Raw genomic sequence first — 19,693 nt, 5'->3', positions numbered from 1 at the left:
AAACGAAACTCGCTGTTTCACCGCCTTTTAGAAAGCCGGTGGAGAAATGGGCTTTGACAAGACTTTGGCTGAGCACATTCTGCACTTAAAGATCATTCATGGGGTGAGAGAAGCATCACTCTGTAATGTGGCGGTACACTCACGAAGAAGTAAAGTGATTCTGTAGTCCCCACACAAACTGTAAGAAATTATACACACACTTTGAACTCTAAATACTGTTTAGTAAGCATCACTTTATGGTGATGCTGAATAGTAATCTTAATTGCCCCTTGGGGATAAATAAAGTATTTCTGATTCTGATCACTGTCATAAATTTTGTTTTGTGGATTAAATGTTCTATTTTTATGCAGCATTTCCAGTTATCTGTATTTTTATTATTATTAATTTATGTTTAACCATTTCCTGATAAAAATACACAAATGTTCTCAGTCCCTGCTTCCATCACAGTGTGATCCTGGCTACAGAACTATTAGCACATTCACAGCCTGCAGCAGCTTAACTGAGGTAGAGGAGCTGTGGTTTGGAGGCAAGTTTCCCCAGTTACACTGAAACAGTGCACTCAGTGACATACAGCCAAGGCTAACTGGCTGGCAGTGAAGCCATCTGAAACAGCAGTAGCTTCAAATGCAAACTTCTGCATGACAAATGTGTCCCTCTCATCCTGCATTAAGTGAAACAGACACACAAGCCATTGTTTTCGATGGCCAATAAAACTGCTGCAATATTAAAGATTAAAAAAACAAAAAAGAATGACAGATGGTACAAACAGTTAACCGCTGATGGGGTCACTTATTACGGCAGCTTGTTTTAATTTCCACTTTTCTTTAAAAAAATAATAAAAAATTATTATAATTGTGCTTTTTATGTTCTTTTCTGCTTAAGATTAAATGAGAATTGATCCTAAAAATACTATGACTTCTTTTTTCAAAACCAAAGTCACCGTCCTGTGCTAGCCATGAGAAAGAATACAGCTTTAAGACACTTCAACAAATGGCTTCATCTTTTTGATCTGGGACCTTATCCATTTATATGTATGTATGTATGTATGTACACCCATTTTAATTAGAATATAAACTTGGAACTTCAAGTGGCAATTTGTGTCACATTCATAGAAGGTCAGGAAAACAAAGTGACTCACCAGGACTTGGACTGCCCGAAGTGCAAGTAATTGATGCTGTAGAGGTCCATGTCTTCAGTGTGCCAAGCAAAGGTTGTCTTCCACATGCCAAAATACAAGTATGGAGTGTTGACACCCTCAATGACGATCCCACATTCCTGCTCCACCATATCCAGCAGTGTGTTTAGATGGCCGATGTTCCATTCTTCAATGTTCTGGAGAGCATGCAATTATGAATATCAAGTACAAGGGAACCTGCACGCTACACTTTCATCAGTCCATCAATCTCCATCAATGACCACCAGATGGTGCTGTAGTCATATTACTCACTGAGCACGATTTTGAAAGTTACAACAGCAGCAAAAATCTTGAAATATAAAAGTTGTAAACTCCTAAAGCAGCTTTCTATCACAATTACATGGTGCATTTTAATTAAGTTCTAATAATAATAATAATACTACTAATGGTGAAAAAACAACCCTGAAAATTGCCCATTGATGGAAAATAAACTACTATAAACCTATTAGGCCAGAAGTGGTTTATTTTTATTTAAAAACAAACAAACAAACAAAAACAAATTCAAGAATATTTTAAAAACTTAATAAAAATTGTCATTATCCAGACAAACTTCACCCACCTCATCATAGATGGAGCCGCTCACATCAGCACCATAAAGAGGTGACACAAACGTCAGGTTCTTCCAATACTTCCTCTCGAGGTCATCAAAGTCTTTGTGTCGTGGCGTGCAGTACCTGCAAACAGAACAGGACAGGTTGTATTGTAAGCAGTGTGGTGCCCTTCAACTAAACCCTCAAACAAGCACTGTGCAAACATTTACAATCAGCAAATAGACTGTAATAAAATAATTTAAGTCCAATGTATATAAGAGTTTGAGCTTTTGTAGTAGTTCTGCTACAGTGCCAAGGTTTTCATTTGTTACATTATTCTTCTGCCTTAATAGTTATAGCATCTACACGACAATTTATAAAGAAAATGTTTATAAAATTTAAAAAAAACAACAACACAGCAACATAATATAGTTTGAACTGGCTTTTTACCGTCACTAGCACCACAGCTACCACTACCCACCATGACCCATTTCACTTATTTTAAGACAGTATTATTTTCAAACTCATGGTTATCAGGACAAACAAAACCTTCAGCTTTTTAAAATACTGTGCACTGGTGTTAAACAGTATTAGTTTAAAACAGAAAACCTGTCTGTTCTTTCTGGCACCCTGATGCCAATTGTAGGTACAAATAACACAATTCCTGATTTAGTGTGAAATATTAGAATGCACTTTTTTTGTTTATTTATGTTCTCCATCATCGTAGTTGCACTATATTTAGTAACATTCATGTTTTAAACCATGCTGAGTAAGAGCAATAATTGCACCATCAAAGCTTACAAGGACACTATCGTGCAAAACATCACGTCAGATACTGCATTTGTATGCAATCATTTACGAATGAAGCCCCTGAGGTTGGGACCGACTTACTTCTTGCTATTGGCCAGCTTGCGGTATTCACCCACAGTCATAGATTTCTTCTGAATGTTGTACTGGGTGAACAGACCCGACTGACCCGTCACCACTTGGCTGATGGGAGCTGGAATCACCATGTCCTCGATTGTGTCATAGGACTTGCGTGGCTTCCATCCCGCAGGGGGAATCACCTGGAGAAAAAAAAAAAAAGACACTTAACCTTTACAAGGTCAGCAGATTCAAAATCTATTCAAATTCAAAGTATGCAGATTAAACCTTTGGAAATTTAGATGGTGGATTCTGCTGATATCAGCTTAAAACTATAAATGGTTCTTACAAGCATTTTCTAACATGCTTTGATCATTTTAAACATTAGTAATGATGTTAGATTGAACCTTGGCTATGCAAAAACAGGTAGGAAACTAAAAGAGATGCACAGGATTCAAAATGTTACAGCAATACTTCACTAAAACAAAACAAAAAACATCTAGTAAGAAGACTGAAGTGGATATGTGGGTACATATATGTGTGTGTGCCTGTGTCCTGAAATCACCTTTGCCAGGCCAGCGCGATGAGCTCCTTGACTCTCCATGTAGGCGATGTATTTGGCAAAGTCTTTGAACTCCTCCATTGTGGGCCTGAAAGTCATGATCTTGCAGCTGGGGTTCTTGGCAGCAGCTGGCGGCAGGGGGGCCGGCAAAGGTACGGGAGACACCTCCGCACCTGGAACAAGTTCTGGGGCCACATTTGGGTCTGCAGGCTGAACTGGATTGAGGTGTGGAGCAGCATTGTGTTCAGAGATTACCACTTTATTCAGGTTTTCAGCTATTGCTGGCTCCAGAGTGGGAATCTGGTTTTGGGCTTCATTTGAGCTGAGAGTAGGGGGAGACACTGGGTCAGGAGGAGTGGAAGAGGCTGGGGCGGGGTGAGGACCCAACACATCTTCCATGGGCATGTCGGTAGCCATTGGCTCTTGGAAAGATTGCAGGTAAACCTGAGGAGGAAATCAGTGGTGTTCAGGGCACACACAGTCTGCCTCAAATACATTCAAATTACTGAGAACTTTGCAAAGGCAAATTACACAAAACTGCAAGTGAAAGAAAAGGAATCTATGTTTTAAAAATATTTTTCTAAAAAGGAAAAATCCAACTTTCTGACTACAATGTGTGATTATTTTTGTACATTTAAATAAAAACAAAAAATTAAATACTGAAAAAAATATGGAAAATTAAAAGATTGATTTTAAAAATAAACAAGACCAAACAACTCAATCTTAGTGCAATCTACACAGCTGTTAACACAAAAAAAGCAGACCAGTCCACTTCCTTCACCAAATAGGGGTGTCCTTGATCATAACATTACTGAAGGCACTTCCTAACCTACATTTTAGAAGTGTCACTTCTGCATCTTGTCAAATTTTGTGTCAAACAAATTCAATGGCTCTCATTCTCTTAAGGCTTACCACAGACTTTTTAAAATCCAAATGTGAACATAAACACCAGAAAGTAGCAAGCACTAAAACTTCATTCAAAAAACTCACTCTAAACCATCTTCTCTCATCAGCGCTTTCACTTTATATCAGTGTTTTTGAATATTCAGAAGCATTTTTAATTACCACTGTTTACATTTTCAAGCTAAGTTTTAATACCATGATTTAGGGTTGTTGTTTTTTTTGTTCTGTGTAAGACAAAACCTACAGCCTTCAGTTTAGCTAATTAACTTAATGTTATAACCATTTTAAAACATCATTTAAAAGCTTTACCTATTAAGCTGCCAGCAGTCCACTTAGATTCACTTGTTTTAATAAGATAAAAATCATTCACTGCCCTCTCATCAGCAGCAGTGGATAAATAGACAGAGCCTAAAGTACCTAAGCAGTTTGTATTGGTGGACAGTACCTCCCCCAACCACCTCTCCAATTTGCAAGTCGCTGCCGCAGGGCTAGACAACATTAACGGGTGAGACTTTGGATAAACTGACGGGACATTGTGACTTTTGTTGGACTAACTAAACCTTTAAGTAATATTTTCATTGGTTGGTTGAGCCTTCATTATGCAATACCATCACTGCCTCATGGCAGAAAATTGTATCCAGCCAGTAATTGTGCAAGTGTGACGTTTTAGGATCAAAATAAAGAAATACAAATAAGGATTTGAGTTTTTGCATTTAGAATAACAATAACCTGATCCTAATTGATCCATCACTTATGTGACTCCGTATTCATTAATCTAATCATGTTATACATATTAACATAAGACAATATCAGTGATCAATGCATCCATGTTCCTTAAAAGGTGCATAAATCAAACATTTTTCTTTTTCTCCAAACAACTACCTAATAAGGCTATCAACAAACACCCTGTTGATAGGAAGTTAATATCTGCTGGAAGATCAACTGTGGCACTGTGAACAACACGTGTGCAGTTCACTTCACAACTTTGCAGTGACTGTCCCCATCTGCGCTACAGACAGCATGTTCACTGTTCAATCACAGTTATAGAAGCGTTTTAGCTTTATGTTTGGTGGGTCAAGGAACAGTAACCATTTTCAGCGCTGCACATGCACTAAAAGATACACACTGCTGCATTGCTAAATGTGCCTTGCATTATCCTCATTCACAACTTCAAACAGATCTTACGCCCACGAGGTTAAAACAGCAGTAGTGTACTTCCCACTCCGACTTTCTGACACGAGATAATGCAAATTGCGCTTCGTTTGCATGAAGCACAAAAGCCCACAGTGCATATGAAGAAATGTGCTGTAGCCTTAAGCGCAGCCAAGTTTGAAATTAACGGGAAAAAAAAGGATAAGAGCTAACTAAGTTTGCTTTGCTGAAACTGACATATAATCCTCGTAAATACAACTACTCAGTGACCGAGACATTTCATAACACATTTCAAAGCATTCATTTCTTCAAAGCCCAGAGCAACAATTTCAAACTAGTTTTACCTTTAAAATTAATTCTGACTGATTGGAAAGGGATTTATTACATCTTTCCAATGACTAACTGCTTTAGACGCCGGGACCCTCTTTCTAACTGAGACTGACCTACTAAAGTGAATGGAGGCCACATGACCCCCAGCTGGCTCATCACAACAAACAGGGGCCTTTAACTCCATTTAGGCCTAAAACTTAATTCAACTGTGCAGCAAGCAGCCCCCTCGAGAGGGTAAAACTCATAAAATATATCAGTTACCCAGGTGGGTCTTTCTCGGCTTTGTAAGTGTAAAACGGCGCTGCTCGGTTGCATAGTATCAACTTATTATTGGCAGCTACTGCTAAAGGCGACCATAGCCCTGCACAACTGCCAATAACTATTAGCATTTTAACCCACATAGTGAACAAAAGAAAGCCAGCCGAAGCTCTTTAAGGTCCGTAAATTGCACTGCCTGTATAATCGCTTAATGCAACAGCAGCACATAGGCACATATCAACCATTTCATTTTAAGGAGCTACATATCATCGTGTCCTGACGCAAATGTATTCCTAGCCAACGCTGGCTAGCTTCTGCTTAGCTACTTCCATATCTGCATTTAGAAAGGAAAAAAACAAAACAACAACGACGGAACACACTCCGTGAATAGACGAGAGTATGGTCTCTGCAATTTACTAAAATAAATATAAGTAAGGAAATATTACCTCCTGCGGCAAACTATAGCCCTGTCCCTGTTTCGTTCAGTCGTTTTAGTTTCGTTTAGAACAGATTCCCTGGATCGATTTTCTTCTAGCATTAGCTTGCTGGGCTTGTCGTTGAGGACGCGCCTACTTTCACCAATTGCCTTCTGAGTGGTTTAAACACGTGATGGACGGTTACTAGGAAACGTATGATTGGTTTACTCGGTTACCGACACGCAGAGTAACCAATTAAATCAGACGTTTGCTATTCCATGGTTTCCGTGGCTCTCACGCAACCAATGTGTACGTCACGCACGTACACACTGCCGGGTTTGCTCAAGGTTGCTATGCTCCGTTGGCCAAGAGAAAAATAAAATACCCTCAGAGCAGGGGTAAACACGTTCAGCCGTCCTGACTACACTTGTATCACTTTTCAAGTTTCATATCTAAATTGTAAATGTTAGTGTTAGGACAGCTTCCCACCATGACATTATAATTAAATGTAAAGTCACATATCAATTTCGAACATTGTTTTTCATTTAAATTCCTACTTTAACTAAAAACTGTGAAAAGGGTAATATGTGCCTCCCCCCCCAAACATTTCCCCCCAAAAACACGTGTCAAATTTTTTACTTTATTGAATAACACTGAAAATGCATTGACAAAAATTCTGCACAAAATATGTGCAATTCTAAAACTACATATCAAAACTACAGACTAAAAAACAAAAACAAAAAAATTATACAATTTCAGAAAATATACATTTCCCAGTCTATGCAAATATTTGTATCTCCATCAAAACCCGAAGTGCTGGCACGTGGATAAATAACACACTGCTGCTGAAACTCACTGAACTGCATTTATAAAAAAGACAAAAGGCAGTAAAATTCAGTTTAGTTGAATTTCAGGATCAGCATGTGGAATTTCCTTAACATGTAAATGAAGCATTTTCTGTTTTGTTTTTGTTTGGTTTTTTCCTTAAATGAGGTCAGATAACACAGGTGACCACTGGAGACACAAAAGGCTGACTGAACACCCCCTACATAGATGGCAGAAATAAGATTATAAAAAGATGAAAAGTACACTTTTAAACTTTAAGAAAAATACAATTTTCTAGACAAATACATTTACGTGTCAGGGACATCTAGAGAGCTTGATAGATGGGAGTTCTACATTAAACTCTTGGTTAAGCACTGCTTTTTCTTTGGACTTTAATAAAGTGAATCTTTTCAAAACAAGGGATATCCAAATCTATGCCAGAGGATAAAATTTCTTTAGTAATCTATCACGTTTGGCATCTGAATGTTTTATCAAATTCATAACAACTTTTACAAACTTAATATACAGCTAGAAACATTCCTGTATCAAAACATTCAGGGAACTAGTATAGCTAGAAAATCCAACATCTGATGACTAGGCTACTTGGCCTCAGACTCAAGTGCAGGAACACAAAACTGATCTGGGTCAGTTTGCTCTTGAATGTTGGATATCATCTATATCCAAGAGAAACAGTGAGATTTTAATCATGTAATCAAGCCAGGAAAAACAAACACAAACTTTTTAAAATCTCAACTGCGTGATCAGAATTAAGACAAATTGCACCAAAATGAGGGCCAACCTCACAGCAAAGCAGAACAGACTGGATGATAATAAAACCCTTGAATAATTACAAAAAAAAAAAAAAAAAAAAAAAAAATCTTCAAACAAGTTGGACAGAATGGCTTAACCACTTAACATCCTCTTTTAAAAGAGCTAAACACAGATATTTAGTTTAAAATGATACAATTTACATCATGGATAACATTAGCATTAGTTAATGAAATAGACTGAAGCACTTGGAATTTAAAAAAAGAAAAGAAAAAAAAAGTCGAGGTTGAAGGTATTAATGGAGTAACGGTACAGCCAGTTAAAGGGATTTTTAAATGTATCTTTTAACACCACATCATTGCAGATCCAAGGTGATGATATTATTGAAGTCCACAAATATTGCAGTTTTATAATCATAGAATATATTAAAAGAAACTGATTCTTTATTGCCTCTACTGAAAACGGCCCTTACAGTTTACGTCTCATTTCCTCGAGGGCTGAGTAAGTAGCACCAATGATCACCGCCCGTTGCTGTACCCTGGGAAAAACTGATTTAGAATGTCTTGCAGGGATTTGTTGACCGACATGGAGTAGTTCTTGCCCAGGTCGTGCCTGCAGGCCGGGCAGGTGTACACCTCTGCTTTGAAGGACCGCTGAAGGCATTCCTGAAGGAAAAAAAGTAGAACAAGTTCTTGTTAAACAATAGCAGGTTTTGTTAAATAACAATTTGTGATGCATTTATCAGAGGTGTTAGTAGATCAAAAAGATACTCTAAGCACCAAAGCAATCAATGCTATCACTGCAATACAATAAGTTTTCACAACATCACTCATTAAAAACATCCATATAGAGCCTTTCAACATTCTCAGCAAACCCCATTATAATACCTCGCTCCATACGGCAAACAGCTACACCTCCAGCCAGTCTGCCAAATTTCTAATGTTCAAAGACGACACCACCCTAATCAGGCTCTGATAAAGAGGAGTCTGACAACCTAGTGACCTGGTGCAGAGAAAACAACCAGGAGCTCAAAGTAACTGTGGCAATAACAGGACTTCAGGAAGAATCCAGCCCATCATCATGCATCGCTGCCAGTGGACACTTTCCTATTCTGGGAACAATTATCTCTCAGGACCTAAATACACAACCTAATCAGCTCCCTTATCAGGAAAGCAGCAGAGGATGTACCTCCTGTAGCAGCTGAAGAAATTCAACCTGCAATGGTGCTACAGGAGGTACCATTAGTGAATGAATCCATAAAATATCACAACTAGGTGCAACAAAACTTTGTGAACTCCATTACTAATAAATGCTTTGCATTCTGCTTTATTTGACAACATTATTCTGTTAAGTAGCTTACTACGTGACAACTATGAGGAATACAAAAGTTAATATGTAAAGGTTTAAAGCTAAAGTAACAAGAGCACCCCTGAAAGGCAAGGGTTAACATACTTCAGTCAGTCTGTTTTTTTTCCCCCCATTACAAGGTGATGATGTCGGCCTGTTATGGAGTCACGGATATCGTTGGGCATCAAATTGCAAAAATAAAGTGTGTAGTAAAGCAGTTGATATATTACTTTACATGATTTCTTGGAATTTTTTCCAAGGTCAACTTTGACCTTGGACACTAACAATAAAGGTTAAGGTCAAATGATTAACCAACCTAGTTACTCATGTCTCCTAATGGCCTAGTATACTGTTGTGAAGCTTGAAGATTTTGTATTACTGTGATAGAAAATTGAGATGAATAAAGTGTTTACTGATTTTCACATTTAAAAATGACCTTGACCCAATTTCTAGCAAAAATAAACCAGTTTTAGCTGTTACTGGTATCTACTATCACACAAAATTTAAACATGATCTCTACAACATACTACAGAATAAATATTACCAAGTGGTAAATTTATTAGAGCAACAACTCTAGATTCGGGACATTAGTAGTTTCTTACCCTGCAGACATTGTGTTGGCACTCTGTGGTGACGGGCTGATAGACCACTTCTTGGCAGCAAATGCAGAGGAAAACTTCTTCAACTTTGTTCAAGAATTTCTGCAGAAAAAATAAAAATTAGATCAGTTTTATAGACAGTTTCAGTGGTTTTTGTTTTACGGAGGAACACAGGCTTCTTATTTCAAGTTGCATTTACTATGCACATAAGTTTGAAATTTGCAAGTGATTACACTTGCAAAAGCACAGTGTGGTTTTAAAATGTTGCACTAAGAGGTTCCACCCAGCAGCCAACTGTCACACAAACCAATAATATTGGTAAAGTGAATGGTTTTTATAAAGCACTTTTCTACTTTGAGCATCAAAGCACATTCACCCATTCATACAAGCACTTTCCCAAATAGTAAATTCAGTAAATGTTTACAAAAAAACAACAACGACAACAAAACACTATTAAAACATTGTGGTAATTTGAACAAATGTACAGATATTCTTACCGGTCCAAGTGACAGTGACTCCATGGCTTCATCCCACAGCTTCTTGTTTAGCTTGTCATTTTTGATGAGTGCCTTTTGCTCCTGGGACAGCTTGTACATCTCTACCTTGACTTTCTTAGGAGTTTTGGCTGGTGGGGTCTTTGAGGATTCTAAGAGAAACAAAGACATTTTCCATTAATAAGCAGCTTCTAGGATGCAATTTTAGTTAAGCTGCTACATAAAAACAATGTCAAATACATGAGCAATATCATGTTTTTTACATTTTCCAAAAACAAAGCACAGTTATGATATTAGCAACTTCCACATAGACAAACAACATACCGCTGCCCTGAGATTTTCTCTTCCTTTTAGCCTTGCTGGGTGTCGCCTCCTCTTCCACTTCATTTTTGTTCTCTTTCTCTTTCTGATAGCCTGCAGGATACTGGAACAATAAAAGTAGTTTATTAGTTTACACTACAACAATATGTAACAGTCAGCAGGTAATTAATGAATTGAAAACATCTAAGATGTAATGCATTTATTTACAAGGCTACATTAAGTGTATTACATTAAACTTAATATTTTTAGTAATGCAGAAGCTCATTTTCTCAACAAAATACAGAAGAACACAATGTTTATTTTATCCAGCACCAGGACTAAAAAATATCCACCATTGCTGAAAAGAAACAAACAAAAAGTAAAGAAATTAAAAAAAAAATAAAAAAATAAAAAAAAAAAAAATTGTATGGACAATATAATCTAATGATCTCTACCTGCATGGTGAGACCCAGTTTCTTGATACGTTCCTTGCCTTCTCTGGTCCATGGTGCTGGTTCGTCATCATCACGCTTTAGCAGGTACCGCCAGACCAAGAAGCCTGATTTTCCTTTGTCTGGCCAGTACTTCACCACCTAAAGTAAGACAAAGATCTCAAGTAAAACTAAAATAGTTGCAATATTGTGAAATCACTGCAGATTTTTTTTACCAAAGGCAAAAAAGAAATTCTAGTTTTCCTTCATACCTTATATATTCCATCGTATCTGTTCCCTTCCTCGGGGCAGTATTTACTGTGCTTGCGTCCCTTGCAGCTGCGTACTACTCTAACTGGTTTGCCTGCCTTCCAGTTTTTGGCTTCTGCTCCATTTTTGTCATTGACAGGGATGTTGCAGTTGAGAGCCAGCGCCCTGATGAGGCCCAAAAACAGATGATTTACATATGCAAAGGAAGATCTAAGCAGACAAATTGAAAATTAACACCAGTAAGTTTTTATAGCCTTGTCATACCGGTTCATGTGTGTAAGTGTCTGATCGCATGATTGCTCCGCAGTCCTCTTGTTTCCAGACAGATCTCGCCCACCAGAGCCAGTGTAGGTGAACTCATTACCATCATCCTATAGTTTAAGAAGCACCAAAGATATTAAAAACACTAAACTTCACAAAGTTTCTCATCAGGCTATTGCATAAAATAAATACAGTGTTTTCAAACATAACTGCTAACACTTGAAAAGCAGTATTATTTGACACCATTTTGATCAAAACAAACAGCAAGCTCCCCCCCCCCAGTAACATGTTCTCACTACTTTGCTTTTCTTTATAGAACATACAAAAACATACCACATCATCCTCATAGCCTCCTGCCAGGACCAGAGAATAGGCACCATCATTGCTCCTGCCATGAATTCCAGCTACATGAGGCCTATGAACACCAGATTCACTGACCTAAGGGTGGGAAATTAAACAGTTATTATTATTATACCATTATTATTCCAAGGTACAGGAATAAGTCATCACAAACGATGATAAGCCATGAAGTGAGGAAGGAAAAGAAAACAAACAAAAAAAAACAAAACAGACCTGGACTCTGAACTTCCATAGGGAACCGACAGGAATGCCAGGGATTGGGCCGTAGTGATTGGATGGAACAATGGTGCACTGTTTGGTTCGACCGACACAGGCCATACCCTAAAATAGGAGATAAGGCAAATCATTTATGATGTGTAATTGTCATTCCCATAATGAGGAAAAAAAAAAGCTGATAAGTTTAAGATTCATATTGTGTTAGCACTCACCTTGCCCCAGTCCCTTTGGCTCGAGGAGCTAGCAGAAGCCATCTTAGCTTTCTTCTTGCTCTCCTTCAGCTTCTCTCCAGCCAGCACAACCTCACTGACATCATTACGACAACCTGGGCAATACCTGCGAAATGTAAAGTAAAAGGTAAACCCGAGCCTGACACACTGATGATAATTTTTTAAGTCTTCCATTCTAACATTTGATGATTTTGTGGCTCTGTTCAATTTTAAATGAATGCTGGATTTCTGAATCTACCTACCAGTCCTCATCCTCAGGGATGGTGGTGAGTGGAGGATTCAAACAGTAGGTGTGATAGGCCATGTCGCATTCATCGCACAGCAGCTGTTTGTCAGGATCCTGCTTGATGCCGCAGATGTGGCAGTTACACCAGCGACAGTTCTTTTTGGGATCATCTTTACAGTGCTTGCACTCAGGTCCATTTGATCCTGAAGATTGCATTCATTTTGATTATGCATTTCATTCTGCAACATTCCTTAGTGAAAGGTTAAGTTCAGATTTCTAGATTATGACTACTGCTACACATCTTTGCAATTTTAAATGCAGTTTTTAAACCCACTTTTTAGTGGACTCTCAGATCCAGCAGGGGCGTCACCCAACGAGCCAGGCTCCTCAATTTTGTAGATTTCAGTGACAAACATGATGCGGCAGTCATTAAGAGAGTCACCAGCATCGCTACATTTTAAACAAAAAACATAAAGGAGCCTGTTAGAATAGTCAAACAATATAATCTAACTTCCTCCTGCTTTCCATGTTGTCCAAGCTTAAACAGAAGGTAAAAGAAATGACAAACATGAGGATAACAGGAAGCTTCCGATGCATGTACAAAAAGGTTAGTTATATTTTAGGTCGTCATCAACACAAAACTAAACCCGTTTGATATCAGATACAATAATCAGACGTAATGTTAATGAAAGCCATTTATCCTCCAAACGACCATACACACAGTTGGTTAAACTGTCAAAAATTGTTTCAGTGGCATCCACTGATACCACAGCAGGAAATTAGCTTCTACACACCTGCTGCTGCGGCATTCAAAAACCAAACTATGAGATACTGTTACAACAGACCTTAAAGAAAATGTTTATCATCTACCACAGCCAGTGAAATGTTCTTATATGTGACAAGTCGTAACAGATGCTACAAAGCACAACAACTCCAACTTGTATGCAACGATGGCCTTACCCAAGGATAATCTTAGCATAGATCTCTCGCTGGGTGCGCGTCTCCCGCTTCCTCTGGATCTCAGCATCATACCAGTAGCCACGTTCCTTGGGCTCATCTGGGTTGTAGTTAAGCATGACAACCATTCCTGGCTCCAGCTGGTGCCACTGGTACACAGTACGAGCACGTGGCCGAACGTCCTTTGCCAGCAGCTGAATCACACCATTCTCTGCATAGCTGTGAAAGTAAAAACAATGAATGATTTTGCAATTCAAAGACAAGCAGTGCTGCAGCATGGCCAAAACATAAAAAACACGTCTGAATAGTAAGGACCAGTAGTCATTGCAGCAGGTTTGAACCAATACACCATTCACATGAATGTTCCCTCCAACACTAATGTGCTTGCCATCTAATAAACAAGAGCACCTTTCAATGAGGGCACATATCAACAGAGCAATGCCTTCCCTTTATATATATTGTACTTATTTAACAAATGGGAAAACCTGTTTCATTGTACAGTCTCACTGAGCAAAATGAGAACTTACAGTTCAGAGTCCGTAAAAAAATTTTTTTAAAAACATTCTTCAATGTAACAACTGCATTGCTCGCAGTATCAAATTTAAACAGGACCATCAGTTTTCATCTCCAGTGTGTTTGAGAAGAGCTTTTAAAGTAGCTTACATCGTGTCAATGTATTTGTTAGGATATTTAGCTGCATCTTCTTAGATCTTTCAATTAACATTTTCACTGCTGCAACAAGTTGGTTTGTAGAATTACAACACCTGACCCACTAAAACCAAAATCAGAGCTCAAACTGCTGAATGATGACCATTAGTACAGAAACTCTGCTCTGTGCTGCTACATGACAAATACTGCGTTGATACAGTGATGTGATGGGGGGAAAGGAAAAAAAAAAAATTAGTCATTAGTACGAAAAATGATTCTTACTCTTCATATTTGACATGGTACAGTATATCCTCAGCTGGCTCTGCCTCTGCAGCCTCTTCTTTGGGCGTCTTTGTAGTCTTGGTAACGTTTACAATCTGGGCCTCAAACCATGCTCCCATGTTCAAGTCTCTTGCATCCACCAGCTCATTGATCTACACACACACGCGCACACACACACACACACACACACACACACACACACACACACACACACCAAGAGTTAGCAAACTTTTGACACTTTAAAACTGCAGTCACTTTTTCAGAATAATTCATAAAATGTCTTTTGACTATTCCCCACCCAAAAATAGTTTAAGTTCACTACAAAGTGGCTCATTTGATGTCTTGTAAAAATGAAACCTTTGCACGCTGCCCTTTTTGAAGCTTGGACAACAGAACTCATTCCATCCACTCCATGCACATGTCATCCAAACTGCCTACTTTTGTAGACAATTTGGAAGACCATCACAATCACATCAGAGGGAAAGTGAAGACAGCAAATCCTAAACTGCATCCAGAAGTCTCTTACTGATAAGATAAAGTTAAATATAATATTGCATAAATGCACAGAATGCATATTAAAAAAAAAGTTATATATATATATAGGGGGTTAATTGGAAAATCCAAATTGTCACTAGGTGCGAGTGAATGTGAGCGTGAATGGTTGTCTGTCTCTGTGTGTTGGCCCTGCGACAGACTGGCGACCTGTCCAGGGTGTACCCCGCCATCCTTCAAGCTCGGGTCCTCTACCAGAGGCCTGGGAGCTTGAGGGTCCTGCGCAGTATCTTAGCTGTTCCCAGGACTGGATATAGATAGATATAGATATATATATATATAAAATTAAAAAAATAAACAGCTTGAACACTAACGTAAAGAAAAAACAAAAGCAGTTTTCTTAGCGCCAAACTTTTCTAGATATTACCAGAAGGGAAACAATGTCTGAAACAGTGTGACCCCAATACTAAATTTAGCCTCAGTGTCCTATTCAGGGTGCATGCATCTTGCCTCCTGCCTGCTCTCTCAGGTCAATTTTAAATCAGATGAGAATCTCAAGTAGCAACATGCATGTCTGTCACCCACTGTGTCCTGCCTGTGAGAAAAGGAGACTTCAATCAACGCCTGCCAGATTTTCCCCACATTCATTCGTTAAAACAGCTATACAAAGTGTAACTTTATATGCAGCACATAATGCATACACACGCACACAGCATCAACTGTACACAAAGTGTTAAAAAAAATCAATTACTTTGCAAAAAATAAAGAGAACTAAGAGTTCAAATAAACATGTTTTCTACATGTGCACAGCTCACCACATAACTGCATGAACGCGACATACAGAGCTTATTGGGCACAGCCCATCACAACCTCCCGATGAAAAGCTTTGGGGCAGGGCTGCCCAATCCCAGTCCTCAAGAGCTACTATCCTGCAGCTTTTAGATGCATCCCTACTCCAACACAGCTGAATCAAATGGTTTGATTACCTCTTCAGCATGCCATCATGTTTGGCAAAGGCCTGATAACAAGCCATTCATTTGATTCGGGTGTGTGGGAACAAGGATGCATCTAAAAGCTGCAGGACGGTAGCTCTCGAGGACCGGGATTGGGCACCCCTGCTTTGGGGTAATGGCAGTTCCTGAGACTGAGCCAATGGCAAGTAGTTGTGAAGAAATATAGTGGCAACCTTGGTATGTTTCCTGCATGTCTTTTTTTTTTTTTTTTTAATTGTTTTGTCCATGTCTGTGTGGGTTTTTTTTTTTTAATGTAGGCATTACTAGCCATGTTTGTTCTGTATTGTCTTTTTAGTATCTGTTGTTGAGCTTTATGTATTTTAAACAAACATCTGGAGTAGTCATTGCTTACACGACTTTTTCGGGCTACATATTCCCAATTTATCTTATCCAATTTCTCTTTGCATTGTGTTTTGAGTTTGTTTTTTCTTAATCCCTATCACTTTTTTTTTTAAGATTGTAGCCAGAAACATCAACATCACAGTGGTAGCAGTTCTACATTGTATCGCCACCCTACCACAGCTGGCTTAAACAGGAAGTAATACACATCACATTCAATGTGACCACAGTCTTTAGCGCATACCTTGTAAAGTCCAAATCCAGGGTCGATGAGTTCTGGGGCGTTTGTCTGTGCAGAGGTTCCCGCCGTCTGACCTTCTGTCTCGCCATGAGTCGAACTCTTGTCACACTCGCTCTGGGTTGAGCCGCAGCCAGAATCAGAGTCTGAGAGCTCTGCCTCTTTGTCCTTGCTCTTGACGACATCAACAGGGGGCAACTGCTGCCTAACAAGCAGCTGCACTATATCATTTAGGCCTACATTGTAATCAAATATAGTATGGCCATCTTCCATCTGATATAAACAGGAAAAAAAAAAAATTGTAGATATCATTTATAGCATTTTACATTTTGTCTGTGACTAAATGCTAAAGCAGGGCTGACAATTGAGCTACAACCATCACTGAGATCATTTCAGCTACTGCACTAAAATGTAATAAAGTCATTTATTAACACCAACCATGCTGGCTCACCTGCTTGCCCCGGTAGAAGAGTCTCTGTCTCTCTGGCTCCACCTTGAAGATCTCCATGATTTTGAGACGCAGCTCGTCCACCTTGGTGAGTTTGGACAGGGAATCCACCCGATGGGTTTCCTTCCCATCCATTGTGCGGACTTGAATCCACATTGCAGCTGCCCTGTGTCAACAATCAAACACCACTCCCATTATAGCTAGTTATTTTCAATAGCACACTAATAACAAGTCTTTCCTGAAAGATTTCATTTCATCTTTTAATCCAGCAGTAGTACACACTCTGTCATAGTACAAATAGAAATGTGAGAGGAGTGCCATGCTCGTTTTTTCTGCAGTGAAGTTTAAATGAAAAACCAAAACATATCTGCTAATCATTTGTATTTAAATGCATTTCATAGTGAATAGTACTACATGGTACATATTTGAGCTTTATCTAGAAAGATCTGAAGGTGTGAACCAAACTTTCGGTTTCACCATTCACTGGAGAAAAAAAAATTATGACAGTCATTTTCTCTGCTAGCTGCATTCATTAATAAAGAATGTGTTTGCTCTAAACCAAATTGTTGATATGTGCATTTGTATAACATATCAGAAGACAGACAATTATCATCAACTTGAGCTTTATTCAGACAACAGCCAGACTGATATCAGCATATAACAGATATATTATATCAAGAAATATGTTATAAGATAAGGAACCAAAAATATGATTGGGCTCATTTTTGGAATCAACGCAACTACTTCGTTTATCCAGCAGAGAGCGCCCAGAGACTATTTACATTGATCACAACTGTCTGCAGCACATGTAGCAGAATACAAACAGTGGAGCAGATGGTGCTGTTAAATTTGGCATTTTCTACATAGTAAGGACCTTATTCATTTGCTAAATACATTGCTGTAAAGTTAAACAATAACCCCACCATTTCCCCTTTTAAATATAACTATCTCTGTATTTATATATGTGTGTGTATATATATATATATATATATATATATATAAAATTCTGTAACCTCTGTCGGTGCTGTGCTTTTGGAAACCGAATTTCCCAGAGGAACCCACCCGAGGGATTAATAAAGTTTTATCTTATCTTATCATGTTCTGTGCATATATGGAAATTACCATTCAGTATTTCCTTATCAGGACCATTGCCCCCTAAAATAAATAAATACGCGCACACATATATATATATATATATATATATATATATATGCAGTATCACTTGTGCTTTAGATTACGCAAGTCATATAAAAATTTGTTTCATAATTATTTCTAAATATTAATTGATTTTCTTACTGTATGTTACGTTTTTGTTTGCTTTCGCATTGCTGAATATTTTTTTTCACGAGTTTATATGATAATCAAATTCTCATCTAACTGAGAAAGTTGCAGTGATTCAGAATTTGCATCGTAAAAAGCTCTGCGTGGAAGATTGTCAAAACACTACATCTGCAAAATCCATCCCTAGGATTGGCTGTTTTTGTTTAGTGATCACAACAAGTTAAGACGAAACGGTCTCCAGCAGCAGAAATATGACCGTCTCCCCTCCCTACTCAGTGCATTGTACTGCTGTCAGCACTGTCACTTCAACAGAATATGAGAAAAGGGAGGGAACGGGCTGATTTAAATACAGTGCGGGAAACTAAGCTGTAGGCCACTCCCAGTTCTTTTAAAAGCACATCCGGACGCGAGGGAGCGCTAGCCAACAATGTGCCTTCGCTCCCTGACAATGAAACATACCTAAATACCAACTCGCATGTACTTTTAAACCGATTATTATAATACTACAGTGGCTTTTTATCCGCATATGTCGTCCTTTGTTGTTACAAAACAGCAAGGGGCCAGCTAAGCGGGGGTTGCGCGTTTACTTCAGCGCTCTCAGCTGAGATCCTGTTCGCTCTGCTGGCTCGAAATAAACCAGCCGCAGTCAACAAAACATAAGTCAAAACCTCGAAAACAAACTACTTGTTCCCATCCAAGGGGTACCATTTTGCCTGCGCAAATTAATACGTTTAAACGATGCTGACGAAAATGAGATTCACGTCACGCCACACCAATCCAGCCACACAGGAAAATAAACAGCCCGACGTTAGCTTATTTGTTTTTCTTAAAGAGAAGCAGTGAAGTTGCAAAGCTAACTCGGTTTACACATTTTTTGCAGATTATGTGGACGTTCCGAAGGATAACAAGTTAAAAGTTCACAAGTTCATCGCCCACCCATATCAGTGCTTAAAGCAAACCACGTTACAATTTATTTTGCAGAGCTTTTAAATACTATATTAGCAAAAGGAAGCCAGAGTACAGTCAATAGCTCTAATACTGTCCCGAAGATTATCAGATTTGACTAATTTTGACGTTTACACTTGACTGGTTGAGTAACTTGGTGCAATAAGCCAAAAAGAAAGGAGGTAGGACTTTGCCAAGTTAGCTAACCTCAGTTTGCTAGCAACTGGGTGACTAAATCAATGAGAACAATTTTTAAAAAGTAATTAAAAAACGCTGAAATTCACTTTACCTGTTTGTCCGTCCAAGCAAAAACAAGAAATTTACTTTTGAGGGAAAACGTGCACGTTTTCCCCAATTAACTCCTTAGAAGGGATGGCACGACCAATTCTATGCCTTGGTGGAGATTGATCAATGAGTTATTCTTCAAGACTTTGATATCCCGCCTGCTCTCGCACTTCAGGTTCACCATTGGCTACTTTCCTCTAACCACATCGTGTCCATTGGGTAACAGAG

The 19,693-nt window shown here is 38.6% G+C and overlaps 2 protein-coding genes across 2 annotated transcripts in view; both read right to left on the bottom strand.

Moving 5' to 3' along the window:
* The window catches only part of kdm4b (lysine (K)-specific demethylase 4B), a 42,333-nt gene extending 35,841 nt beyond the window's left edge, over positions 1 to 6,492 (bottom strand). Inside the window, exons 1-5 of the mRNA XM_026194264.1 lie at positions 6,241 to 6,492; positions 3,155 to 3,595; positions 2,617 to 2,792; positions 1,755 to 1,869; positions 1,139 to 1,332 (exon numbers count right to left, since the gene is read on the bottom strand). Coding sequence (XP_026050049.1) covers positions 1,139 to 1,332; positions 1,755 to 1,869; positions 2,617 to 2,792; positions 3,155 to 3,568 — 899 coding nt within the window. The 5' untranslated portion in view covers positions 3,569 to 3,595; positions 6,241 to 6,492. The remainder of the gene's footprint in view (positions 1 to 1,138; positions 1,333 to 1,754; positions 1,870 to 2,616; positions 2,793 to 3,154; positions 3,596 to 6,240) is intronic.
* Positions 6,493 to 8,226: 1,734 nt separating this feature from the next.
* Positions 8,227 to 19,649, bottom strand: uhrf1 (ubiquitin-like with PHD and ring finger domains 1). The gene is made up of 17 exons (XM_026143149.1): positions 19,470 to 19,649; positions 16,958 to 17,120; positions 16,513 to 16,779; positions 14,425 to 14,576; positions 13,498 to 13,713; positions 12,872 to 12,987; positions 12,554 to 12,740; positions 12,294 to 12,417; positions 12,079 to 12,186; positions 11,839 to 11,943; positions 11,509 to 11,615; positions 11,247 to 11,409; positions 10,999 to 11,136; positions 10,568 to 10,667; positions 10,247 to 10,395; positions 9,753 to 9,851; positions 8,227 to 8,468 (listed from the first exon to the last, which is right to left on the bottom strand). The coding sequence occupies exons 2-17, from the start codon at positions 17,108 to 17,110 to the stop codon at positions 8,322 to 8,324; spliced, it is 2,331 nt and encodes a 776-aa protein (XP_025998934.1). The 5' UTR covers positions 17,111 to 17,120; positions 19,470 to 19,649; the 3' UTR covers positions 8,227 to 8,321.
* Between the last annotated feature and the right edge of the window lie 44 nt (positions 19,650 to 19,693).

The sequence above is a fragment of the Astatotilapia calliptera genome, chromosome 15 (genome assembly GCF_900246225.1).
Source record: "Astatotilapia calliptera chromosome 15, fAstCal1.2, whole genome shotgun sequence".
In the NCBI taxonomy this organism is placed as follows: domain Eukaryota; kingdom Metazoa; phylum Chordata; class Actinopteri; order Cichliformes; family Cichlidae; genus Astatotilapia; species Astatotilapia calliptera.
The sequence above is the reverse complement of the archived record's forward strand: the minus strand, read 5'-3'. Positions and strand labels throughout refer to the sequence as shown.